The 20,369-nt window shown below is 51.6% G+C and overlaps 1 protein-coding gene across 1 annotated transcript; it reads left to right on the forward strand.

The window, feature by feature from the left end:
* Nucleotides 1-9,206: 9,206 nt before the first annotated feature.
* On the forward strand, nucleotides 9,207-17,716 carry PI16 (peptidase inhibitor 16; the record flags this gene model as incomplete). The annotated part of the gene is made up of 6 exons (XM_082849044.1): nucleotides 9,207-9,377; nucleotides 13,319-13,540; nucleotides 15,586-15,695; nucleotides 15,981-16,069; nucleotides 16,706-17,380; nucleotides 17,595-17,716. The coding sequence occupies 6 exons, from the start codon at nucleotides 9,207-9,209 to the stop codon at nucleotides 17,714-17,716; spliced, it is 1,389 nt and encodes a 462-aa protein (XP_082705170.1).
* Between the last annotated feature and the right edge of the window lie 2,653 nt (nucleotides 17,717-20,369).

The following is a 20,369-nucleotide window of genomic DNA, read 5'->3' on the forward strand; positions in this document are numbered from 1 at the left end:
CTAGAGTGCAGGCTCAGTAGTTGTGGCGCACGGGCTTAGTTGCTCCTTGGCATGTGGGATCTTCCCAGCCCAGGGATTGAACCCATGTCTCCTGCATTGGCAGGCGGATTCTCAACCACTGCGCCACCAGGGAAGTCCCGTTAAATTTTTCTGTAGTTCAAAATGCTGTAGGAAAATTTTTTTCTGTTCCTTGGGTTACATTTTTTTCTAGACTTGGTTTTCATCGATCACATACATGTTCCTTTCTTTCATATATTTCTGTAGCTACCCTGCCATTTCTTTTCAATGTCTCATGCTTAACATGGCAGCTCTGGCCAAACCTTTTGTTTGTTTCTGTATAATCTGGGTACATTCTCAATTCTAACAGCGTCTGTACCCACCACTAAGATTTTACAAATGCTAACGTTTTACCATATTAACGAAGTATTGACTTATGCAACCCATTTAGCACTTGCCACAAAAGCCCCATCTTTGCACTTTCTTACCTGAGGATCCTCCTCACCAGGTAGACAGCTGAGACTCTCTCTCCCTGTCTTCCTGACCTCGAGTCGACTTTCTCTGTCTTCACTCTGTCCTGATCAGGAACTCATATTTTCTCAACTTCCTACCATATTCCATCTTCTTGTTTAAAAAAAAAAAAAAATCCTTATTTTCCATCCCCACAAAGTGAAAGTACTGAAAACTAAGTTAATGAAAACCTTGTAAATCTAAGAAACTACAGCATTAGTGTAAAAGCCAACTCAATAGTCCCTTCCTTTTCATCCACTCAGGCACATACCCACACACAGGGCCTCCTTGGCCCTCAGGAGCCTCCCCCTGAGGTGGAAGGGCCAGGGACTCAGGAGCCAAAGGCCTCAGTAGGAATCCCACTTCTGGCTTGCTGGGACACTGACCTTCGGGAGTTCCACTGACCTCTCTGGTTTTGGTTTCCTCATCCCTAAATCAATGCAGCTAATCCTGTCTTCGGAACATCAGTATAAAGATACCTGAGACCAGGTATGTGAAGGGCCCAGCTCTGTCCCTGCACAGATCAGGGACTCGGTGTGTTCTCCCACTTTCCTCTCATCCTCAGCCTGTGTCCTCTCTCACAGTTAGCTTCTGCCCTCCACTGTGGACAGCCCTCCTCCAGCCTCAAGAGCCATCCTTGAAATCACAGGCAGAGCTAGACCAGACCCCAAAGGTTCTCTAATCACCCCCTCCCTTTTTATGAATAGGTAAAGCTGAGGCCCGTAGTTGGTGGCTGAATCAAGAGTGGAAGAACCCACCCAGTGCTCCCGACCACCAATCCTCTTAGGTTGATGGAAATACTGTCTTTCTGCTCCCCGGTACCCTGCATAGTCCTCTCCTTGGCTCCCCTTAGCCCAGTTCCATCCTGAACCCTCGGTAAAAATCACCTGAAGATATCACCTCCCAGCCTCCCACCAAGCTCAGCCTTCATCCTCTTTGCTGGCTCCCAGCATTTAATGCTTTCCTTCACCCTGTCTGGCCCGGGTTTGTGGAACAAGGACAAAGCTCGTTCTTTTCAGCTGAATTCATCGCCAGCTCCTTCGAGAGGCTGGGTCCTTCAATGTTCTGTCAGAGGCCCCATGCTGCTCTCCTGCCCTCTGGTTCCCTAAGGCGGATCATGTGGACAGAGGCAGCCACATTCTCCTTCCACCCACACAGATCCCTTCCTGGCTGAGGACAAAACTCTACACAGATGTGCAGCCAACAGCATACTTACGAGGCTTCGGAGAGAACTGTCTTGGCCCAGAAGATACTTCTTGGCCCTCAGGCTCCCCAACTCCTACCCGACCCCCAGTGCCTGCAGGTCTGTCCTCTGCCAGTCTCCAGGCATCTTGAGTCGAGCTGTGCAGAGCACCAAGGGCTGGCTGTACGTGTTATGTTTTAGTCTAGATATCCTTGGGGTTACAGAAAAGAACGTGGTCCCAGCCCCTTGAGGTTTAAAAATCTTGTTGTGGAGACATGGGGATCAAGTGTAAAGTGCACTTTAAGAACTAAATACTGGGAGGTAAGATGCTCTCTGAGAATTAAACCGTATCAATACAAGATGAATTAGATGCAAAGCCACCTGAAGGAACGGTTTCCAGACTTGACTGAAATCAGAATGGAGGTATAACACAGAGAAACATTAATGTAAAGATTGTGCCCATCAGAAAATGGAGAGAGTGGCCACCGGTGGAAGCCCAGAAAAGGGAGAGCCTTGGAGGCAGAGGCTGGTGGTGCCCATCTGACTGGGAGACAATGCCCCCCAGGTGGTTGGCATAACTGGCCTTACCCACACCTCCCTGGATTCCAAAGCTTCATCCATGCTAAGCTGCCAGGGGAGTGCAGAAAGCTGGGAGCAGGGGGTGGGGGGCAGGGGTGGACTGGAGTCGCTGGTGAAAGCCAGGCTGTGAGCTCCATGAGGACACTGTTCTTCACGAGCGTTTCCTGAATGAATGCTGCAGGATGAAAACTACCCCAGAGAACGTGAGGCCTGAGCTGGACCCTCAAATATGTTAAAGGACTTAGGTATGTGGACGAGGGGCAGGAAAATAGATATTCCAGAATGGGTGCTTTGCATGGAAAATGAAGGCACAGAGGTAGGGAGAGCACGATGTGTGCAGAGGACCAGAAGGAGGCTGGCAAACACAGCGAGTCCTAGGGTAGGGCCAGGTTGTGAGATCAGATGCCATGCAGTGGGAGCCATTGAGTTCCTCAGAAGGACTGGCACAGGATGAAAGTGGTGTTTGAGTATCATCAGCCTGGCTGGGCTGCTGACAGGTGCCAGGAGAGGAATGGGAATGTGGGGGGCAGAGACCGGGGGCCAGGCAGTTAGCTAGGAGGCTGTGGAATAACCCACATCAGGGTCATGGGACTGTTTGCCACAGCAGGCACTAGAAATAAAGTTGGGAAAGACCGGCAGGGATATGTACAAAAAGCACTGCTGCAGCATCATTTGTATTATTGAAAACAAAACAAAACAAAAAGGAAACAACCCAAGTGTCCATCAGTAGGAAAACAGGTAGGTAGATGGCTGTGTATTCATACAGTAGAATACTGTACAGCAGGGAAAATGATCAGGGAGCTCTACATGCCTCGATGTCAAGAAATCTTAGGAAGGAAAGAGGGAAGAGGGAAAGAAGGGAAAAACAAGTTTTAGAAGGATCTAACCCATGCTGTCCAATGCAGGAGCCACAAGCTACATGTGGCTATTTAAGCTTAAATTAATTAAAATAAAAATGCAGTTCCTTAGCCCCACTAGCCACATTTCAAGTGCTTGATAACCACATGCAATTAGTGGCTACCATACTGGATGGTGCAGATAACATTTCCACCATCACAGAGAGTTCCTTTGGACAGCGCTGACCTTTTAAAACATACAAAACAATATTACATATTGTGCCTGGATAAGGAATGTATAGTAAAAGTACAATGGAGATCATGCAAATGTCGAACAAATTCAGACAGTGGTATGCCTGGGAAGGTGAGTGTTAGGATCAGAGAAGGGACACTAGGGGCTTCCATGTTTTATCTCCGAAGCCAGGTGGTGGCTAGATGAGTGCTCATTATATTATCATCTATACTTTCCTATGCCTTAAGCATTTCATAATAAATACATTTTTAAAGAAGAGGGACTGGGACTTCCCTGGTGGCACAGTGGTTAAGAATCCGCCTGCCAATGCAGGGGACATGGGTTCGATCCCTAGTCCTGGAAGAACCCACATGCCACGGACCAACTAAGCCCGTGCGCCACAACTACTGAGCCTGTGCTCTAGAGCCCGCGTGCTGCAACTACTGAAGCTCGCGTGCCTAAGAGCCCATGCTCCGAAATAAAAGAAGCCACCGCAATGAGAAGCCCACACACCGCAACGAAGAGTAGCCACTGCTTGCCACAACTAGAGAAAGCCCGAGTGCAGCAACGAAGACCCAATGCAGCCCAAAAAAAAGAAAAAAGAAGAAGATTGGAATGGACCTGAAGGACAATGTGATGAAGACTGTGTACAGGCCAGGCAGGAGACAAAAATGGCTTGAATTTTTTGCCTGGAAAATGGCAGGAGGAAGGGGGTGATGCTGCCTGTGGGGATATCTGACCTTCCTCATTCTGGTATCCACACCGTCCCACATGTACCATTCAGCCACTCCCTTGTTGCCATCACCATCCTCCATCCTCATAGACACTCTTCTCTGGTCCTCGTCGCCCTGGTTACCTGGCCTCCAGACAGCTGTGACGGGGGCAGGCACAAACACCTGTAGAGGCTGGCCCCCTGCTGGTCACACACACACCTCCAGGTGGCCCTCCTGCTGGCCCAGACTTAGCTCCCACAATTCTGACCACAGGCTCCTTCACCCCAGCTCCAAAACCAAGCTGGCCCACACTCCTACAGAGGGCCATTCATGTCCCATTAGTGTCCCAGCAAGGCCTGGGACAGCTGTGCTCTGTCAGGAATTTGCACCAGGAAGCCAGTGGCCCAGGGGAGGTCTGGGCCAGGCGCCCAGCCCTGCTGAGGCCAAGAGTCTCCGGGATGCAGGCTTTGGGCCTTAGCTGAGCTTGGTGTTTCAGGGGAGAGAGGGAGACTCCGACCCCAGTGGGCTGGGCGCCGGGACCTGGTCATGATTCGGGGCTGGCTGGGTCAGCTAGGCTCTCCTTTTTGGAGCCATTTGTTGTGGCCCCCACTGTGGTGGGGATGCTCTCTCCTCAGAGCCCCTAGTCCCTATTCCCAAAGCAAGAAACCCTAGACCAGGAAATTAGTTAGCAGATCCCATTCTACCCCTGTTGAGGCATCTGGGGACCTGCTGCCTCTTTCCACTGATTCAAAACAGCTACCATTTATCAAGTGCTACGTATTTGACATTAATTTTATTGAATCATCCCTGCAAGTCTCTGAGGAAGGTGGTATTATCCCATTTTACATATGAACAAAGTGAGGGTTGAGGGGGTAAATGATTTGCCCAGCTAATGTATGACAGTCATGCTTAGAATGTGGATGTGTCTGACCTGTTTTCACCTCTGAACTCTCTTGACCCCCTTTTCCTCTCCCTTCCTCTGGCACTCACCCTGCCTCCCTGCCCTTCAGTCTGTCTCTCCCTCCCCAGCCTTTCTCTGAACCTCTGTGTGACTCCCTCCTCTGCTCCTTTCTCTTTGCCCCATTTCCCATCTCCCCTACTCCCTCTCCTTCCCTGACCCAGAAACACAAAGATAATTCACTATACAGTGAATTGTGTACCATCAAGCGGCTGGGACTGCAAAAGCCAGGCTTCCAGGGTTTGGATTCAGTGCCGGTGACCTTTCGTTTCCATGAGAACACGGAATGTGGCATCCAGCAATCTGACCTGAGCCTGACGTGTAAATTCTAATTAAAGAGCAAGCTGAGCTACAATGGTGAGAATAGGAACTAAGAAAATAATATCCACAATATAAGAAAAAGCCTTGCGCCCAAAGGCAAACGATTCACCTGATGTCTAACTTTGAGAACGGGATAAGTTACACCACAGCTACTCTGTGGAATATTTTGCGAACACTGCAAAGTGGTAGTTAGAAAGATATGAGCAAGTTGGAGAAATTATAACTACCTAGAAAAAAAAAAGTCACAACCCAACTTTGTACATGTGCTATTCCTTCATTAAGGAAAGAAAAAGGAAACATACTAGGACTGTGCTTCTCAAATTGTCAGTGGTAAAGGATGAGTTTGTGTTTTTAAAATTTCCAGTCCATTACAAACCAACAGTTTTGTAAAATACCATAAAAATAAACGACAAACCTGTAGGCGTCAAAGGACGAGCATCTAAAATTGTACTTTTTTTTTTTTTTGCGGTACGCGGGCCTCTCACTGTTGTGGTCTCTCCTGTTGCGGAGCACAGGCTCCAGATGCGCAGGCTCAGCAGCCATGGCTCACAGGCCTAGCCGCTCCACGGCATGTGGGATCTTCCTGGATCGGGGCACGAACCCGGGTCCCCTGCATCGGCAGGCGGACTCCCAACCACTGCGCCACCAGGGAAGCCCTAAAATTATACTTTTTTTAAAACTTGCAAAACTAAACAGTCAAAAAACACACAAAACAATCCAATTCGAAATGAACAAAAGACATTAACAGACACTTCACCAAAGAGGATGGCAAATAAGCACATGAAAAGATGTTCACTATCATTATCCACTAGGATATGCAGAGTAAAACCACAATGAGATCTCACTGCACACCGATTAAAATGACCACATCCGTTTCCTAGGGCTGCATAACAAACTACCACAAACTGGGCAGCTTAAAACAACAACATAAAACATTAAAAAATTATTATTATTATTAGAAACGCAAAATGAAAACTAGATATACAAGATGCAAGCTGGGGACTTCCCTGGTGGCACAGTGGTTAAGAATCCGCCTGCCAGTGCAGGAGACACGGGTTCGAGCCCTGGTCCGGGAAGATCCCACATGCCGCGGAGCAACTAAGCCCGTGCGCCACAACTACTGAGCCCACGCTCTAGGGCCCGCAAGCCACAACTCCTGAGCCTGCGTGCCGCAACTACTGAGGTCTGCGCGCCTAGAGCCCCTGCTCTGCAACAAAAGAAGCCACCGCAATGAGAAGCCCGCGCACAGCGAGAAAGAGTAGCCCCTGCTCACCGCAACTAGAGAAAGACTGCGTGCAGCAATGAAGACCCAACACAGCCAATAAATAATTAATTAAAAAAAAAAGATGCAAGCCTCAAGTTTTGAATAAGATGCTCAGCAGACATAAAACAACTATGTCAAATTGCCGTAAGAGTTCCTCAATGCCCACTCTTGTTTTCTGCACCTGTTGTGCTGAGAAGCAGTAGTGAACATCTGGCAGAATGGCACTGGGCTGTTGACCACACTTTGAGTAGCACCTGCTCAAAGACGAGAAGCAAATACTAGAGGTGGAATTTTTTTTTCCCCTCTTTGGCTTAATTTTTTGTTGTGGAATTATATTGCTATTCAAAATGAAACAATTTAAGGAATTCCCTGGCAGTCCAGTGGTTAGGACTCCACTTTCACTGTGGGGGCCCAGGTTCAATCCCTGGTCGCAGAACTAAGATCCTGCAAGCCGCCCGGTGCAGCCAAAAAAAAAGAAACGATTTAAGGCATGTATAGATAGTAACACAAAATAAATTTCCCCCGAGTTCTGGTTAAAGAGAAAAACACAGTTGATGTAAACCACAGCCAATCCTGCATGTGCTTAAATCTGTCACCACCCCTCCCTCTCCTCCTCCCCTAACTTTGCCTCCTGTCCTCCATTCCTCTCTCTCCCCAGTCTGCTTGCCCTCAACCTCCCTCTCTCCCCAGTGGCAGGTCCCAGGCTCTGGTGCACCCCTCCCCAGCCCCCAACATTGAGGAAATCACTTCACCTCTCTGAGCATCAGTTTCCTCGTGTGTGGTGATTATGAGACCCACCTCAGAGCTGTCATATGAGGAGTAAATGACGTCACCCACACAGCAAGGACTCTGAGCACTGTGTGGGCATGTGCACGTACAGAGTAGGGCCCTCTGGCTGCGTGCAGCGGTCCGCAAACACTCGGGCCAGCTCTGGTCGGCCTCCCAGTCTTGTTCCATCTCACCCTCCCCTCTCAGGCAAACCAGGCTCCTTCTCCACCTCCTCAGTCTGCATCCTCTGCCCTCCAAGGGTGCATGTCCTCCCCGTCCAGCTGTGAGATCCGCCAGGCCAAGGGGGTTCCTCCCCAGAGGAAAAGCCAGGCCAGGCTGCTGTATTTTTTTCTCTACTACAACTTGAGGCCCTGTAATTTCTCCCACCTGTAATAATAATAATAATTAATACATTCATACTGGCTAACTCAATGAGCACTTAGTATGTGCCAGGCATTATCCCAAGCCCTATCAGTATACTAACTCATTTAACGCTCATGACCATCCTATGAGGTAGGTTCTGTTCTAAGCCCAATTTACAGAAACTGAGGCCAGCAAGCAGGGAAATAGCTTGCCCAAGGCCACCCAGATGATAAGCCCCATGCACTTAACCGCAATGCTCTACACGTTTCCTGGCAGTTTCCCTGCTTCGTGATGGTGGGGACCAGTTCTGTCTTAGTCACCCAGCTCAGTGCCTGGCACAATGGAGAAGCTCTGTAAATCTTTGTTGAATGGACAGATGAATGAATGGGTGAATAAATGCTGCTCATTGGGCTATCTTAACCAGTTTTATGTGTATAGTTCACTGAAAGTGCAGGCTTCAAGGATCCCAGCTAAACTCCAGAGTACTGGTTCCCACTTCCTACCTCATGCAAGGGCAGGGACCAAGGCCAAGACCTTGGTCCCTGCCCTTGCATGGTCATTACAATGCAAGTGCTTGGCCACTGGGCCTATTTCCCTTCCAATACACCCACCTCAGAGCTCCTGCTATATCAACTCACTCACCACTCTGCTTTTCTGCTCTCTCTTGATGTCAAAAACAGACACATTCTATTTTCTACATATTCAGAGCAGGAAGGGTCCCAGCATCCCACTTCCAAATAAGCACCTCAAGCACATGCAAGCCACAATTGTATCCATAGTGAAAAGCCTATTCCAAGGCTGGGTGGTTGTCTACTGTTACTGAGAGCCTACTATGTGCCAGTTACTGTACTCGGTGCTTTTTATACATTTGATCTCATTTAATCCTCCTTCCAGTTCCGTTAGGTAGGTACTATTACTGTCACGGGTTCAGTTGAGAAAACTGCCAAAAACACAGCTAGAAAAGGAACAGAACCAGGATTCAGACTTAGGTTGGCCCAACCTTTGCCAAATACATCTTGTCTTCCTCCATTCTGCCACACGCCGCCTGTTGCTTCCTCACCTTGCCCAGTCCTCTGGGGGTAGGATCCATGTGACTCCCTTCTTGTTACCTGTCCTCAGCACCCAGTGGGTGTGACCTGGGGTGCAAGCCGTCATTGCAGAGGTTACTGTGATTTTGCCCCTGGAGACCTGTCCACAACTCAGGAGGGACTGCGGAACTCACACAGCTCTTGGCCTGAGCCCCTGTTACCAAGCGAAAGGAGGCTTTAGCCAAGGACTCTGAGGGGAGATAAATGCTGGGAGTGGACTCAACTCTGGTCGGGACCCAAGCACCCAGCCCTCCCCGAGACATTGTTTGAACTGGGCCAGGCCACCAGACACAGCCCCTCCCGCCCGCCCCAGCCAGGGTGGTGCTTGTGTGGGAAGGACTTTAACTCCAGCTGCCAGACCCCTGAACGGGAGAGGCAGAGAGGACTGGCCAACATGCACAACTTCCGCAGCCTCCTGGCCCATCTGCTGCTGCCGCTGCTACTGCTGGGGGCTGCCATGGGCCCTGCCGGAGCCCTCAGTGATGATGAAAAACACGTGATGGTGGAGCTGCACAATCTCTACCGATCCCAGGTGTCCCCACCGGCCGCCAACATGCTGCAAATGGTAAGTGTGGCCAGGGCCCCCACCAACCCCTTTCACGGCGTGAGTGGAAGCTATCTCGGGGATTCATCTCTCCGGCAGGAACAGAGTCCCTGACATTGTAGAATTCACAGGCCCCCATAAGCAGCCTCATTATACAGATAAGGAAACTGAGGCTCAGAGAGACTTGCTGGTCCCTCAGGGGCTTGTATGTCCCATAGCTGGTAGAGCCAGGCCTGAAAGCCCTGCTCCCTCATCCAATGACCCCTTCCCAGCACTTCCTAAAATGCATGTGCCCCTGGGAGGGGGAACACAGGAAGTTCCTAACACCTTGGTGAAACGATCTTTCAGATACCTTCCAAGGAGATGAGAAGAAAAAATAGGGCAGCAGGATGAGTCCCAGCACCCAGGGTAGGAGGGATGTACTAAGGAGGTGGGGTGAGAACAGGAACCAGAAGTAGACAGGGCTCTGAATCACACAGATCAAAATCTGTCTCGACCACTCACAAGGCCTGTGATTTGGGGTGAGTCCCTTAACCTAGTAAGGACCCTCAGTTTCCCATCTGTAAAATGATGTCATCATTAGAGCTACATACATATCAACATGGACAGAATCTCACAGATACAATATTGAATGGGGGAAAATGAAATCTAAAAGAAGTACACATACATATACTTTTAGTATAGTAGGGTATATTTACATGAAAGAGATAAAGTGAGAAATTCACCCCCTTCCTGCCCTCCCTGAGGGCTACACTGGCCCTTATTCTCCAGTCACCCTTAGGTGAGGGGCAGTGTCCAGGGACCCCCTAGCTGTTGCTTGAGAGCAAGGTTGCACCAGGCGTCCAAGACCAGAGTTCTAACAGCTCTGTCCAATCAGCTGAAGTGACTCTGGGTGGACCCTTTACCTTCAAAGGCGTCTGTTTCCTGATCACATGGTACGGGCAGTCCCTGCCCTGAGGGTCAGACAGGATGACCTATGAAAAAGATCTAGGAAGGGCTCCACGGATGCACACAGCATCGCCCTTCACAGCCCTGTCGGCCTTGGCAACCAGGAATTGCAGACAACGAACTAGGAGCTCCTGATTCTGTTACCAGCTCTGCCAACAGTTCCCCAGTTGAGGCCTGGAACACATTGTTGGGCCTCAGTTTCCCCATCTGTAGGTCCCTGATGCCCTAGAGTCTTGCTGGCTGAGGCTGGGGGCTACACAGGCTGCAAGCTGCTTTGTAGACAGAGATGGACCTCAGGAGTGGGGCAACATTCTAGGAAGCAGTTCAGATATTGATGGGATATGCTGCTGCCTGGTAGGAAGTGATCTGAGGAGGGGGAGATGAGGCTGGACTGGGACACTAGGATAAATTTGGGACAAGGCGTAGGCTCAGCTTCAGCAGTGGTAAATACAGAGACTCTGGAGTCAGATGGCCTGGGTTCAAATCTTGACTTTGCTATTTATTAGCTATGTGACCTCAGCCAAGTGACTTAACCTCTCTGTGCCCCAACTGTAAATTAGGGATGATAACACTATAATAACTCCCTTGTAGAGTGGTTGAAAGGATGAAACGAGTGACTATATGTAAAGCATTTAGAACAGGGCCTGGCACACAGTAAGTGCGCAATAAGTGTTTGATAACAAAAGAGGGAATGGATCCAGGGTGAAGCAGGTGGGGGTTATCACAGATTCTTCTCTCTCCCTCAGCCTCCAAGTCTAATCATCACCACTTTTACCTCTCAGAAGGTTCAATTTTTCTTGAATCCTATCTCCCCCCCACCCCTCTGCCACCTCTTTGACACAACCCTGGTTCAGTCTTTCTTTTCCCACGGAATTCTAGAACAGCCTCTACCTGCTTTCTCAGCCTCTGCCTTCTACTACCAGGATGAATGATCCAACACACTGGCCTGACCCTTTTCAAAACCCTTCCATGGCTTGCATTGGCTCCCTGCTGCCTCCAGATAAAGCCCCAGCTCCTGAGAAGCCCCACTCTATGTGTCTGGCCTTGTCTACCTTTCCAGCCTCCTCTCCTTCACACTTTCTCCTTGAGTAACCCGAGCAGCTTATCTTTCCCCCACCAAAACGTTTCCCGTCTCCATGCCTTTATTCATGTTTGCCCTCTGTTCAGGATGCCTTTCCCCTCTCCACCTGGCCAATGCCTCATCTTTTAACACTTAGCTTAATGTCTCCTTCTCCATCCTCAGGTTGCACTAAATGGCCCTCTTTTGGTGCCCCTATACTACCCATCGCATATCTGTCAGTTACCACATGGTGGCCCAGTTAACAGTTTATGACACTGGGAACTTGGGCTTCTTAGTCCTTGCTGTCACCCCAGGGCTGGCATAGTGCTCAGGACTGTTGAATGAATGAGTGAGTGGATGAATGAATGGACTTGCTTTCAGATGGTGACCAAGTGGCCAGGGAGGGTGGGTACCTTGACTCTTGAACCTCCACAGGGGTCTCTGGACAACTGAGAAGCCTTACGACTCACAGGAATGACTCTCTAATGGTGGGACTCCAGGCATCCAGTCAGGATGGAAATTACAGCCGAGCTCTGTAGGAGAGACTGCTTTAAGCAGGGCTGTGTCTCAGTCATCAACAGCTGAGAAATGTCTGTTGAGCACCTGCTCTGGGCCAGCACTGGGCCAGACATGCTGAAGGAGCTTACAGTCTAGTCTGGAGCCCCGAAGGTCATCCCAGACACCCTGAGCCTGGTCCCCAGCACCCTGCCCCTTTCCCGCTCCCTATCCTCCACTACTACCAGTTTGAGAGAGCCTCAGGGACCAGTGACTTGGGACAAAAATGCCCACAGAGGGAAAGGGATTCACCTGAGTTTACAGCATTTTACTATCCCAGCCCAATGCTCCCATCCGTACCCCAGGCAGCTGCTCCTGAGAACCCTGGGAGGGGGGGTGGGTGTGGCCACACAGCCCCCTCCCCTCAGGGTCACCCAAGCTCTTGGTACTTTATGGGCTGTCTGGCTCCCACAGCTGGCAGGCCCCCAGAGGGTGGAGCAAGAGTTGCTGCCAGGCCATCCATTTCTAGGAGAGGCCAAGGACAGTTTAATGGGATCCAGGCCTCCTTCCTCAATCTCTTGGTCAGATGCCTTGTTAATCTGTCTTCCCACCCACACTGGGCCCATCCTTCCAGCCTGGGACACAGAACCTCAGAGGCCCTCTAACCTGAAATGCCCCCTCCCACCATCTCACCTGAGGTCCTCCCTGGAGAACACTGCCTTTGGGACCTGACAGCTCTTTGGGCCACCAAGGCTCTGAAAATAGGCCTCTCAGCGAGGGTCACACACACACACTTAATTTTCTTGGGGAAAGAGGTTGTCCAGTTGACAAGAGAGCAACTGGAAGGGAAGCCCAGAGCTGGTAAAGCTGGGCTATTCCAAGGGGAGAGTGGGAGGTTAAAGGGGGTGCTGGCCCCTCAAGTAAGATTTCTGGTGGGTGGGTAGAGGGAGTGGAATGGCTGAATAAACAACCCAGCCCCGGAACATCTCACTGGACATCGTGTGTGCTTCAGAACAGTTCAGGCAGCCCTGGCAGGGGCATCACCACCCACCTTGCAAATAGAATGATATTAGTATTAATTAATAATCCCATTATCAAAAACATCATCTCATTTTTTCTTCCCAAAGTCCTATGAGAGTTCAGAAAGTTAGGCAATCTGTCTAAAACCACACAGCTGGTGAATGGTCCCAAGTTTGCCTAACTCCATGGCCTGGGATGGTACCCTCCCACCTCCCCACAGAAGCGCCCCATCAGCACAGCTGTGTTCCAGATCATGTCCACGAGTCACCCTGCAAGGAGGGGAGGGTCTTCGGCCTCCAGAGGCCCCCCAGAACACCCTCCACCTTCTTTTCTGATCCTCACCCAATTTGGACATCCTTACCTCCCTCTCCCCACCCTCCTTTCCCGCTTCCACTGAGCCCGAGGCGTCCTCACCTCCCCCTCGCAACCTGACCCGCAGAGGTGGGACGAGGAGCTGGCCGCCTTCGCCAAGGCCTATGCGCAGCAGTGCGTGTGGGGCCACAACAAGGAGCGCGGGCGTCGCGGCGAGAACCTGTTCGCCATCACGGACGAGGGCCTGGACGTGCCGCTGGCCATGGAGGAGTGGCACCACGAGCGCGAGCACTACAACCTCAGCGCCGCCACCTGCGCCACAGGCCAGATGTGCGGCCACTACACGCAGGTGCGAAGCTGGACGGGCGGGCGGGGCCACAGGGCAATGGGCGGGGCCGGGAAGGGCCGGGCGGGGCCACCTCTCCAGTCAGAGCCCGGGAGTCCGTAAGCCCCGTTTGCATCCTTCATAAAAGTCATCTCTCCACAGGAATGCATGTGTTGTCCAGGCCCCCAACGAAGTCTGCTTCTCAGACTGTCTAAACCATTTTCAGTTGTCTCTTTAAAAACCACAATCTTCTGAAAACCTAGGCGGCCCCTCTCGGCCTCCTGGTCCTGAAGAGACCTGAATTAGGTGTTCCAGAGCTTTTTTCCTGGAAGGTAGTTACTGTGCCAGGCGATCCTGATCGAGCTCTAAGCAGTCTTGTCCTCTGGCCGAGGTTACACACGGCTGTTTGCCCCAGCAGTGAAGGGCTTCCCCCTGCCTTCGGTCTTCTCTCTCTCACTGTCCCTCTTGTCATTTCTCAGAGTGTCTAAGTTGCTGCTTCCAATCTGCCAGGGACTGATAAAGCAAATACACAATTTTTCTTCTGCCTTGAAAAACTACATGCGAAATAAGAGAGTAAGCTGTCACCAAGTGAACGTTTCAGAGAGCCTTCCGAGAGCATTTCCTGCCTCTTGCTATGTCAGGGTTTTACTGCATTTTGAAAGTTTGAGTTTGCAGACAAGGGGCATAGGGGTGTGTGTAGGGGAATTAACATTAGTGTTATTGAATTCTTTTTTTTTTTCTTCCCAATGCTTATTTGTTGTTCAAACAATAACATGACAAATTTTAAAAAAAGAAAAAGGAAATGAACCAACCATCTTCCCACCCATATCCACCAATTCCATTTTCCAGTGTTTCTTTGGGTGGTATTTTTAGTGCTGATCTTTAGAGAAGGAAATCCTAACATCACCCACCCAGATCGGGAAGTTGTGAGGCCCCAGCCCTCCCTGCCCCCTTCTCTCTCTTCCCTGCCACCTCTCACACTCCCCGTACATACATCCTCCTGCAGGAATTGCTGTCAGTGCCCAGCAGGAGTCGGGCTGCCCCATCTCCACCCCTGTGTTCTCTAAGGCTGAGTGCTTGTGCATTCTGGGGTCATTTCTGCCTGGGAGATGCTCGACAGTGGTCCCTCGGGAACTCTCAGCTGATTCAAGCAGCAAGACCCCAATCCTGGGGAGTTGTGCAGAATTAACAGCAAGAGCCAGATCTCACAACAAAAAACGGGCCTCAGTTTGAGTGACTCCTGGGCAGACTGGGCCTAGAAATAGCAAAGGGAGGCTATATTGGCTTGTCTCAGCCAATGGCAGGGCACAAAGTTTGTTTTGACTTTTTAAAGTTTATACTTAAGACAGAACGCCTTCTACCAGTTAGGAGACCCGCACTTAGAAATGGCAGGGCAGGTCCCTGCTTACTTGTGATTTGGGGGGAAGTTTTACTTCCAAAATGGCTCCTCCTGTTCCCTTCCTTGGCCTTTGCTTGTTGCTGATGTTTAAGATTCTCCCATTTGAGATTCATTCCTTTGTTATATCCCTTGTTTAAAATGCAAGGGCCTCTAGGGCTTCCCTGGTGGCGCAGTGGTTGGGAGTCCGCCTGCCGATGCAGGGGACACGGGTTTGTGCCCCGGTCCGGGAAGATCCCACATGCCGCGGAGCGGCTGGGCCCGTGAGCCATGGCCGCTGAGCCTGTGCATCCGGATCCTGTGCTCCGCAATGGGAGAGGCCACAACAGTGAGAGGCCCACATACCGCAAAAAAAAAAAAAAAAAAAAAAATGCAAGGGCCTCTAGAAGGAGCCCACAGGAAGAATTCATGAGGGTCTATCAAAGGGGAAGGTTTTCAGAGGGAGAGTCCTAGTGAAATAGTGTGTGTGGTTGGTAGAGGAGAGTAGGCTGCTTGGGACAAATTTCCCCCCAAGCCCCCTGTTCAGAGTTTTATCCTGAAGCTGTGTGTCCTCAGGGACTTGGATCTTACATATAGGGTTCCTCCTCTCCTCACTCATAGAAGGCTGATGTAGAGAGACACTAGCTAGGAGCCATCTTGCGCAGGCTAAACTGTTGGGTTTTCCCTCCTTCAGGTGGTCTGGGCCAAGACAGAGAGGATTGGCTGTGGTGCCCACTTCTGTGAGAAGCTCCAGGGCGTTGAGGAGACCGATATCCACTTGCTGGTTTGCAACTATGAGCCCCCGTGAGTGGGGAGGGAGCCCTGGGGGAAGGGGGTGGGCAGAGCCAAGGGGAGGGCTGAGCTGGACACAGGCTAAGGAGGAGGAAGGGGGCCAATCTGGGGTCCATACCCTATACCCTTGGAGGAGCTGCGAGGGCACCCATGGGAGTCTGCTCTTACTGGCCCGGCAAGTTAGTGTAGGGCAAGTAAGACCCAGGGAGCGCTTCCAGACTAGGTGTGTATATGAGGGATAGGGACAGGGGTTGGCAGGGACACCCCTCCCCCCAGCATCCTCCTCACCTCCTGCAGGGGGAACGTGAAGGGGCAGAGGCCCTACCAGGAGGGAACTCCATGCTCCCAATGTCCCTTGGGCTACCACTGTGAAAACTCCCTGTGTGGTGAGTCCGGGGTGGGGAGGGGTGGGGTGGGGTGGGGTGGGGGGAGGCAGGTGAGGCAGGGGACGCCTACTGGATGGTCTGGTGTCTTCCAAGACTCCAGAGTGGTGCGTGGGCCAGGGGAGGAACCCTCAGCGGCCCCACCCCATCCGGGTTCCCAAGCCCGCTTTACCTGCTTTGCCCTCCTTGCGCACCACTTTGGCGCCCTGGCATTCCAAGTGAACAGCTTTCTACCCTCCAAGCAGAGGGTAGAGGAGAGTTGGGGGCTCCTGAGCACAGGGGGTGTGGGGGTGGAGGTGGGGGGCGTGGCCAGATGGGTGGTCAGAGGGACTCCAAAGGCCAGGCCTGCAATGCGATGGGTGTTTTAGGAACAGGAATCCAGCGGGAGAAATCCCCTGAAAAAGTGGAAACGCGTGTGTAGAGAGGGGAAGACTTGGACAAGGAGGTGGATGGAGGGGCAACTGTCAGTCACAAGAAATAACATGTATTATCAATGAGGGACATACTCGCCGGAGAGGGTGTGTGCATGTGTGTTTGTGTGTCTTTGTAGGACATTTGATCACCTCACCTTGATTGCGGTGGGGTGAGGGATGCGGGGCCCTGCTTGCAGCACTAATGCCAGGCCTTCTCTCTTATCAGAACTCATCAGAGGCCCGGAAAAGGCTCAGGATTTGCCTTACCTAGTAACTGAGGCCCCATCTTCCCTGGCAACAGAAGCCTCAGGCTCTAGGAAAGAGGGTATCACTTCTTCCTTAGCAACGGAAACTCCATCCTTCTTGGTAACAGAGGTCTCAGGCTCCCTGGCAACAAACGCTCTACCTGCTGTAGAAACCAAGGCCCCATCTTCCTTAGTAACAGAAGACTCCCCTTCCATGGCAACAGAAGCTCCACCTTCCTTAGCAACTGAGGTCCCTTCCTTTTTGGCAACTCACAGCCTACTCTATTTGGATGAGAGACCGGCTACCCTCCCCAAATCAACCCATGATCCTACCCCCAAATCAGCAGATAAAGAGGCCAGCAGTACAAGAATGCCCTCCAGGAGCCCACAGAGTTCTCTGCAGCCCAAGATGTCCTTGACGGGGACATGGGAGCCGCTACCCCACTCCCAGGAGGAGGGCGAGGCTGAGGCCGAGTCGCCTCATTCCAGTGAGAACTTGGCCTCAGTTTTTCCAGCGCAGGACAAGCCAGGTGAGCTGCAGGCCACACTGGAGCACAAGGGACACACCTCCTCCAAGTCCCTGTCCAACTCCCCCAGTGCCTCTGCCACCGCTAATGCCATGGGTGGGCGTACCCTGGCCCTGCAGTCCTTGCCAGGTAAGGCCTGTAGCGCCCCTCCTACCTTCCCTCCTGGCTCCAGAATGTCAGCACCCTGCCTCTAGTATAGATGATATAGGCACGGCGGGGCATGCACCTCCGAGTAGGAGCTTCCTCCCTGGCTGCTGGGCCCCACGTGCATGCCTTGGTAGGGTGGGTGGGAGGTCAGGCAGAGCTGTCTCCAGGCTGAGGCAAAGCCTCTCCCTTCCTGCAGGTGCAGAGGGCCCTGAAAAGCATGGCATCAAGTCAGGGTTGAACTTGAGCCCTGGGCACGGCTGGGGCCTCCTCCTGGGACTGCTGCTACTGCCTCCCCTGGTGCTGGCTGGAATCTTCTGAAGGGGTCATCACTCAAAGGCAAGGCCTCATGGGGGGGGGGACCCTAGCCTCATGCCCACTCTGGATTGTCTTTCTCCAATAAGAGACCACAGCTTCCTGGAAGGTCCTCTCTGTGGCCCAGCAGCCCCCTTCACCCCAGCCAGACTCCAGGCCAGAGGCCTTGTGCCCTCAGGAGGCCTCGACAGGGACAATCCTTGGTATTGCCCCAGGATGCCTCTGCCTTTGGGGAGGTCCACCCCTCAGCCAGCTGCAGATTGTTCTGAGCAGTGTTCCTGTGGGCTATGCCCACTCTCCAGCTGTCCTGTGGCCACAGTCCTGCTCTTCCAGGGACAGAAGATCGCAGGGCTTCCCAGGAACCCCTCAGCCCCTTCCAGTCCCCTGGCCTCTTCCTTGAGCCACTGGAGTCTAAGGCTGTTCCCAGGAGTGCTTCCTGCCTTCCCAGGGTGAAGAGGTCAGCTGTCCTCCTGCCACCTCCCCCACCCTGTCCCCAGCCCGCCAAACAAGACGTTTCTTGGCTGAAGTCCCTCTGGAAGGGAAAGGCTGCAGGGCATGTGCCTCATCCACAGACATCTTTGGGGGCATGGGGCCTGGCCACTGCGAGCTCAGGTTGCTGCCCACTGACTGCATGTGTCTGGACCCCTTCTGTTCCTCCCATCTCAGTCTGGGGGGGGCGGTGAGTGAGGACTCTGGGGAGGTCCCTGCCTGCCTGGCCTTAGGTTGTCTGCCTGGGCAAGGTAAAGGTTCTCCCTGAGTATCCGGTCCCCTAACTTTCCTGTTTAGCAGGCAGCGGGTGTCGTGAGGGGCAGATGAAGGACAAGCCCCATCTGAGAGGAGCTCTATGGGTGGGGCAGGAAGGGACCAGGGAAGGGAGGCAGCCCCTGACTCCTGAAGAAAAGCCTGTGTAAGAGGACCAGTCGCTGTGCTTGTGAACAACAAAGGGGGCAAGGGAGGGCTCTTGGGCGGGGCCCTGAGAGGCTAACCTCCTCCCCTACTGACTCGTGGCAACCGTCCCTTCTTCACACGCCCTCTCCCCCAGACACTGCATTTAGCTCTTTGAGGCACTTTTCCTTTCCTTCCTAACCCCCAACCCCATATCTTCAGGTAGCCGGCAGAAAGGGGCTAGGGCTAAGGGTTGGCGAAGGGTGCTGGGCTGACTCTCCCAGCTCTGGGAGTCACTAGTGGAGCCTACCTGGGTTCGTGACCCAGGATCAAGGAGTGGCATACGACCTCTTCACAGGGGTCCTGCTGCCCACGCCCACCCAGGACACAAGGTCTGAAATGTACCTCAGCATGGTTTTTCCAACCCTTGGTGCTTAGAGGAGTCCTGAGAAAGGGCTCTGGAGTCCGAGACACCCTCCAGGGAAGCACAGGATTGTCCCGAAGTGCTGTGGGGCAGGAAAGCACAAGTGTGTGAGTAGTGCTAGCCATGGTAGGTGATGAGGGCAGCCTGGGACCCAGCTGGGGCTGGTGGGGAGGGGCAGCTAAACAGGAAGCATACAAATCAGTCCAGGGCTTAAGGCTGTGTGTGTGTGTATGAGATGATAGAATGTATCTCCATTAAGGTATAACTCATATAACTTAAGATTCACTCATTTAAAGTGTACCACTCAGTGGTTTTTAGTATATTCACAGGGTTGTGCAACCATCACCACAATTTGGGAACATTTTTATCACCCCAAAGAGAAACCCCACACCCCTCAGCAGTCACTTCCCATTTTCCCTCCACGCCCCCCAGCCCTTGCCCTAAGCAATCACTAATCTATTGTCTCTATGGGTTTGTCTATTCTGACTTTTTTTTTTTTTTTTGCGGTACGCGGGCCTCTCACTGTTGTGGCCTCTCCCGTTGCGGAGCACAGGCTCCGGATGCGCAGGCTCAGTGGCCATGGCTCACGGGCCCAGCCGCTCCGCGGCATGTGGGATCTTCCCGGACCGGGGCACAAACCCGTGTCCCCTGCATCGGCAGGCGGACTCTCAACCACTGCACCAGGGAAGCCCTATTCTGACATTTTATATAAATAGAATCATACAATATGTGGCCTTTTGTGTCTGGCTTCTTTCACTTAGCATATTTTCAGGTTCATCCATGTTGTAACACGAGATAGTACTTTATTCCTTTTTACTACCAAGTAATATTCCTTTGTATGGAATATATTTTATTTATCCATTCATCAATTGTTGGGCACTTGGCTTGTTTCCACATTTGGGCTATTATAAATAATGCTGCTACAAACATTCATGTAAAAGTTTTTGTATGGCAATGTCTTCATTTCTCTTGGGTACATACTAGGAGTGGTATCATTTGGCTACTCTGATCATATAGTAACTCTATGTTTAACTTTTTCAGGAACTGCCAGACTACTTTCCAAAGTGGCTGCACTATTTTACATTCCCACCAGCAATGTACAAGGGTTTCAATTTCTCCACACTACCAACACTTGTTACTGTCTTTTTCGATTATAGTCATTCTGGTGAGTGTGAAGTAGTATCTTGCTGTGGTTTTGACGTTCATTTCCCTGATGGCTAATGATGTTGAGCATCTCTCCACGTACTTAGTGGCCATCTGTATATCTTCTTTGGAGAAATATCTACTCAAGTCTTTTGCCCGTTTTTTAATTGGGGTATTTGTCTTTTTATTATTGAGTTGTAGGAATTC

The sequence above is a fragment of the Leucopleurus acutus genome (assembly GCF_964270905.1).
Source record: "Leucopleurus acutus genome assembly, chromosome: 10".
NCBI lineage: Eukaryota > Metazoa > Chordata > Mammalia > Artiodactyla > Delphinidae > Leucopleurus > Leucopleurus acutus.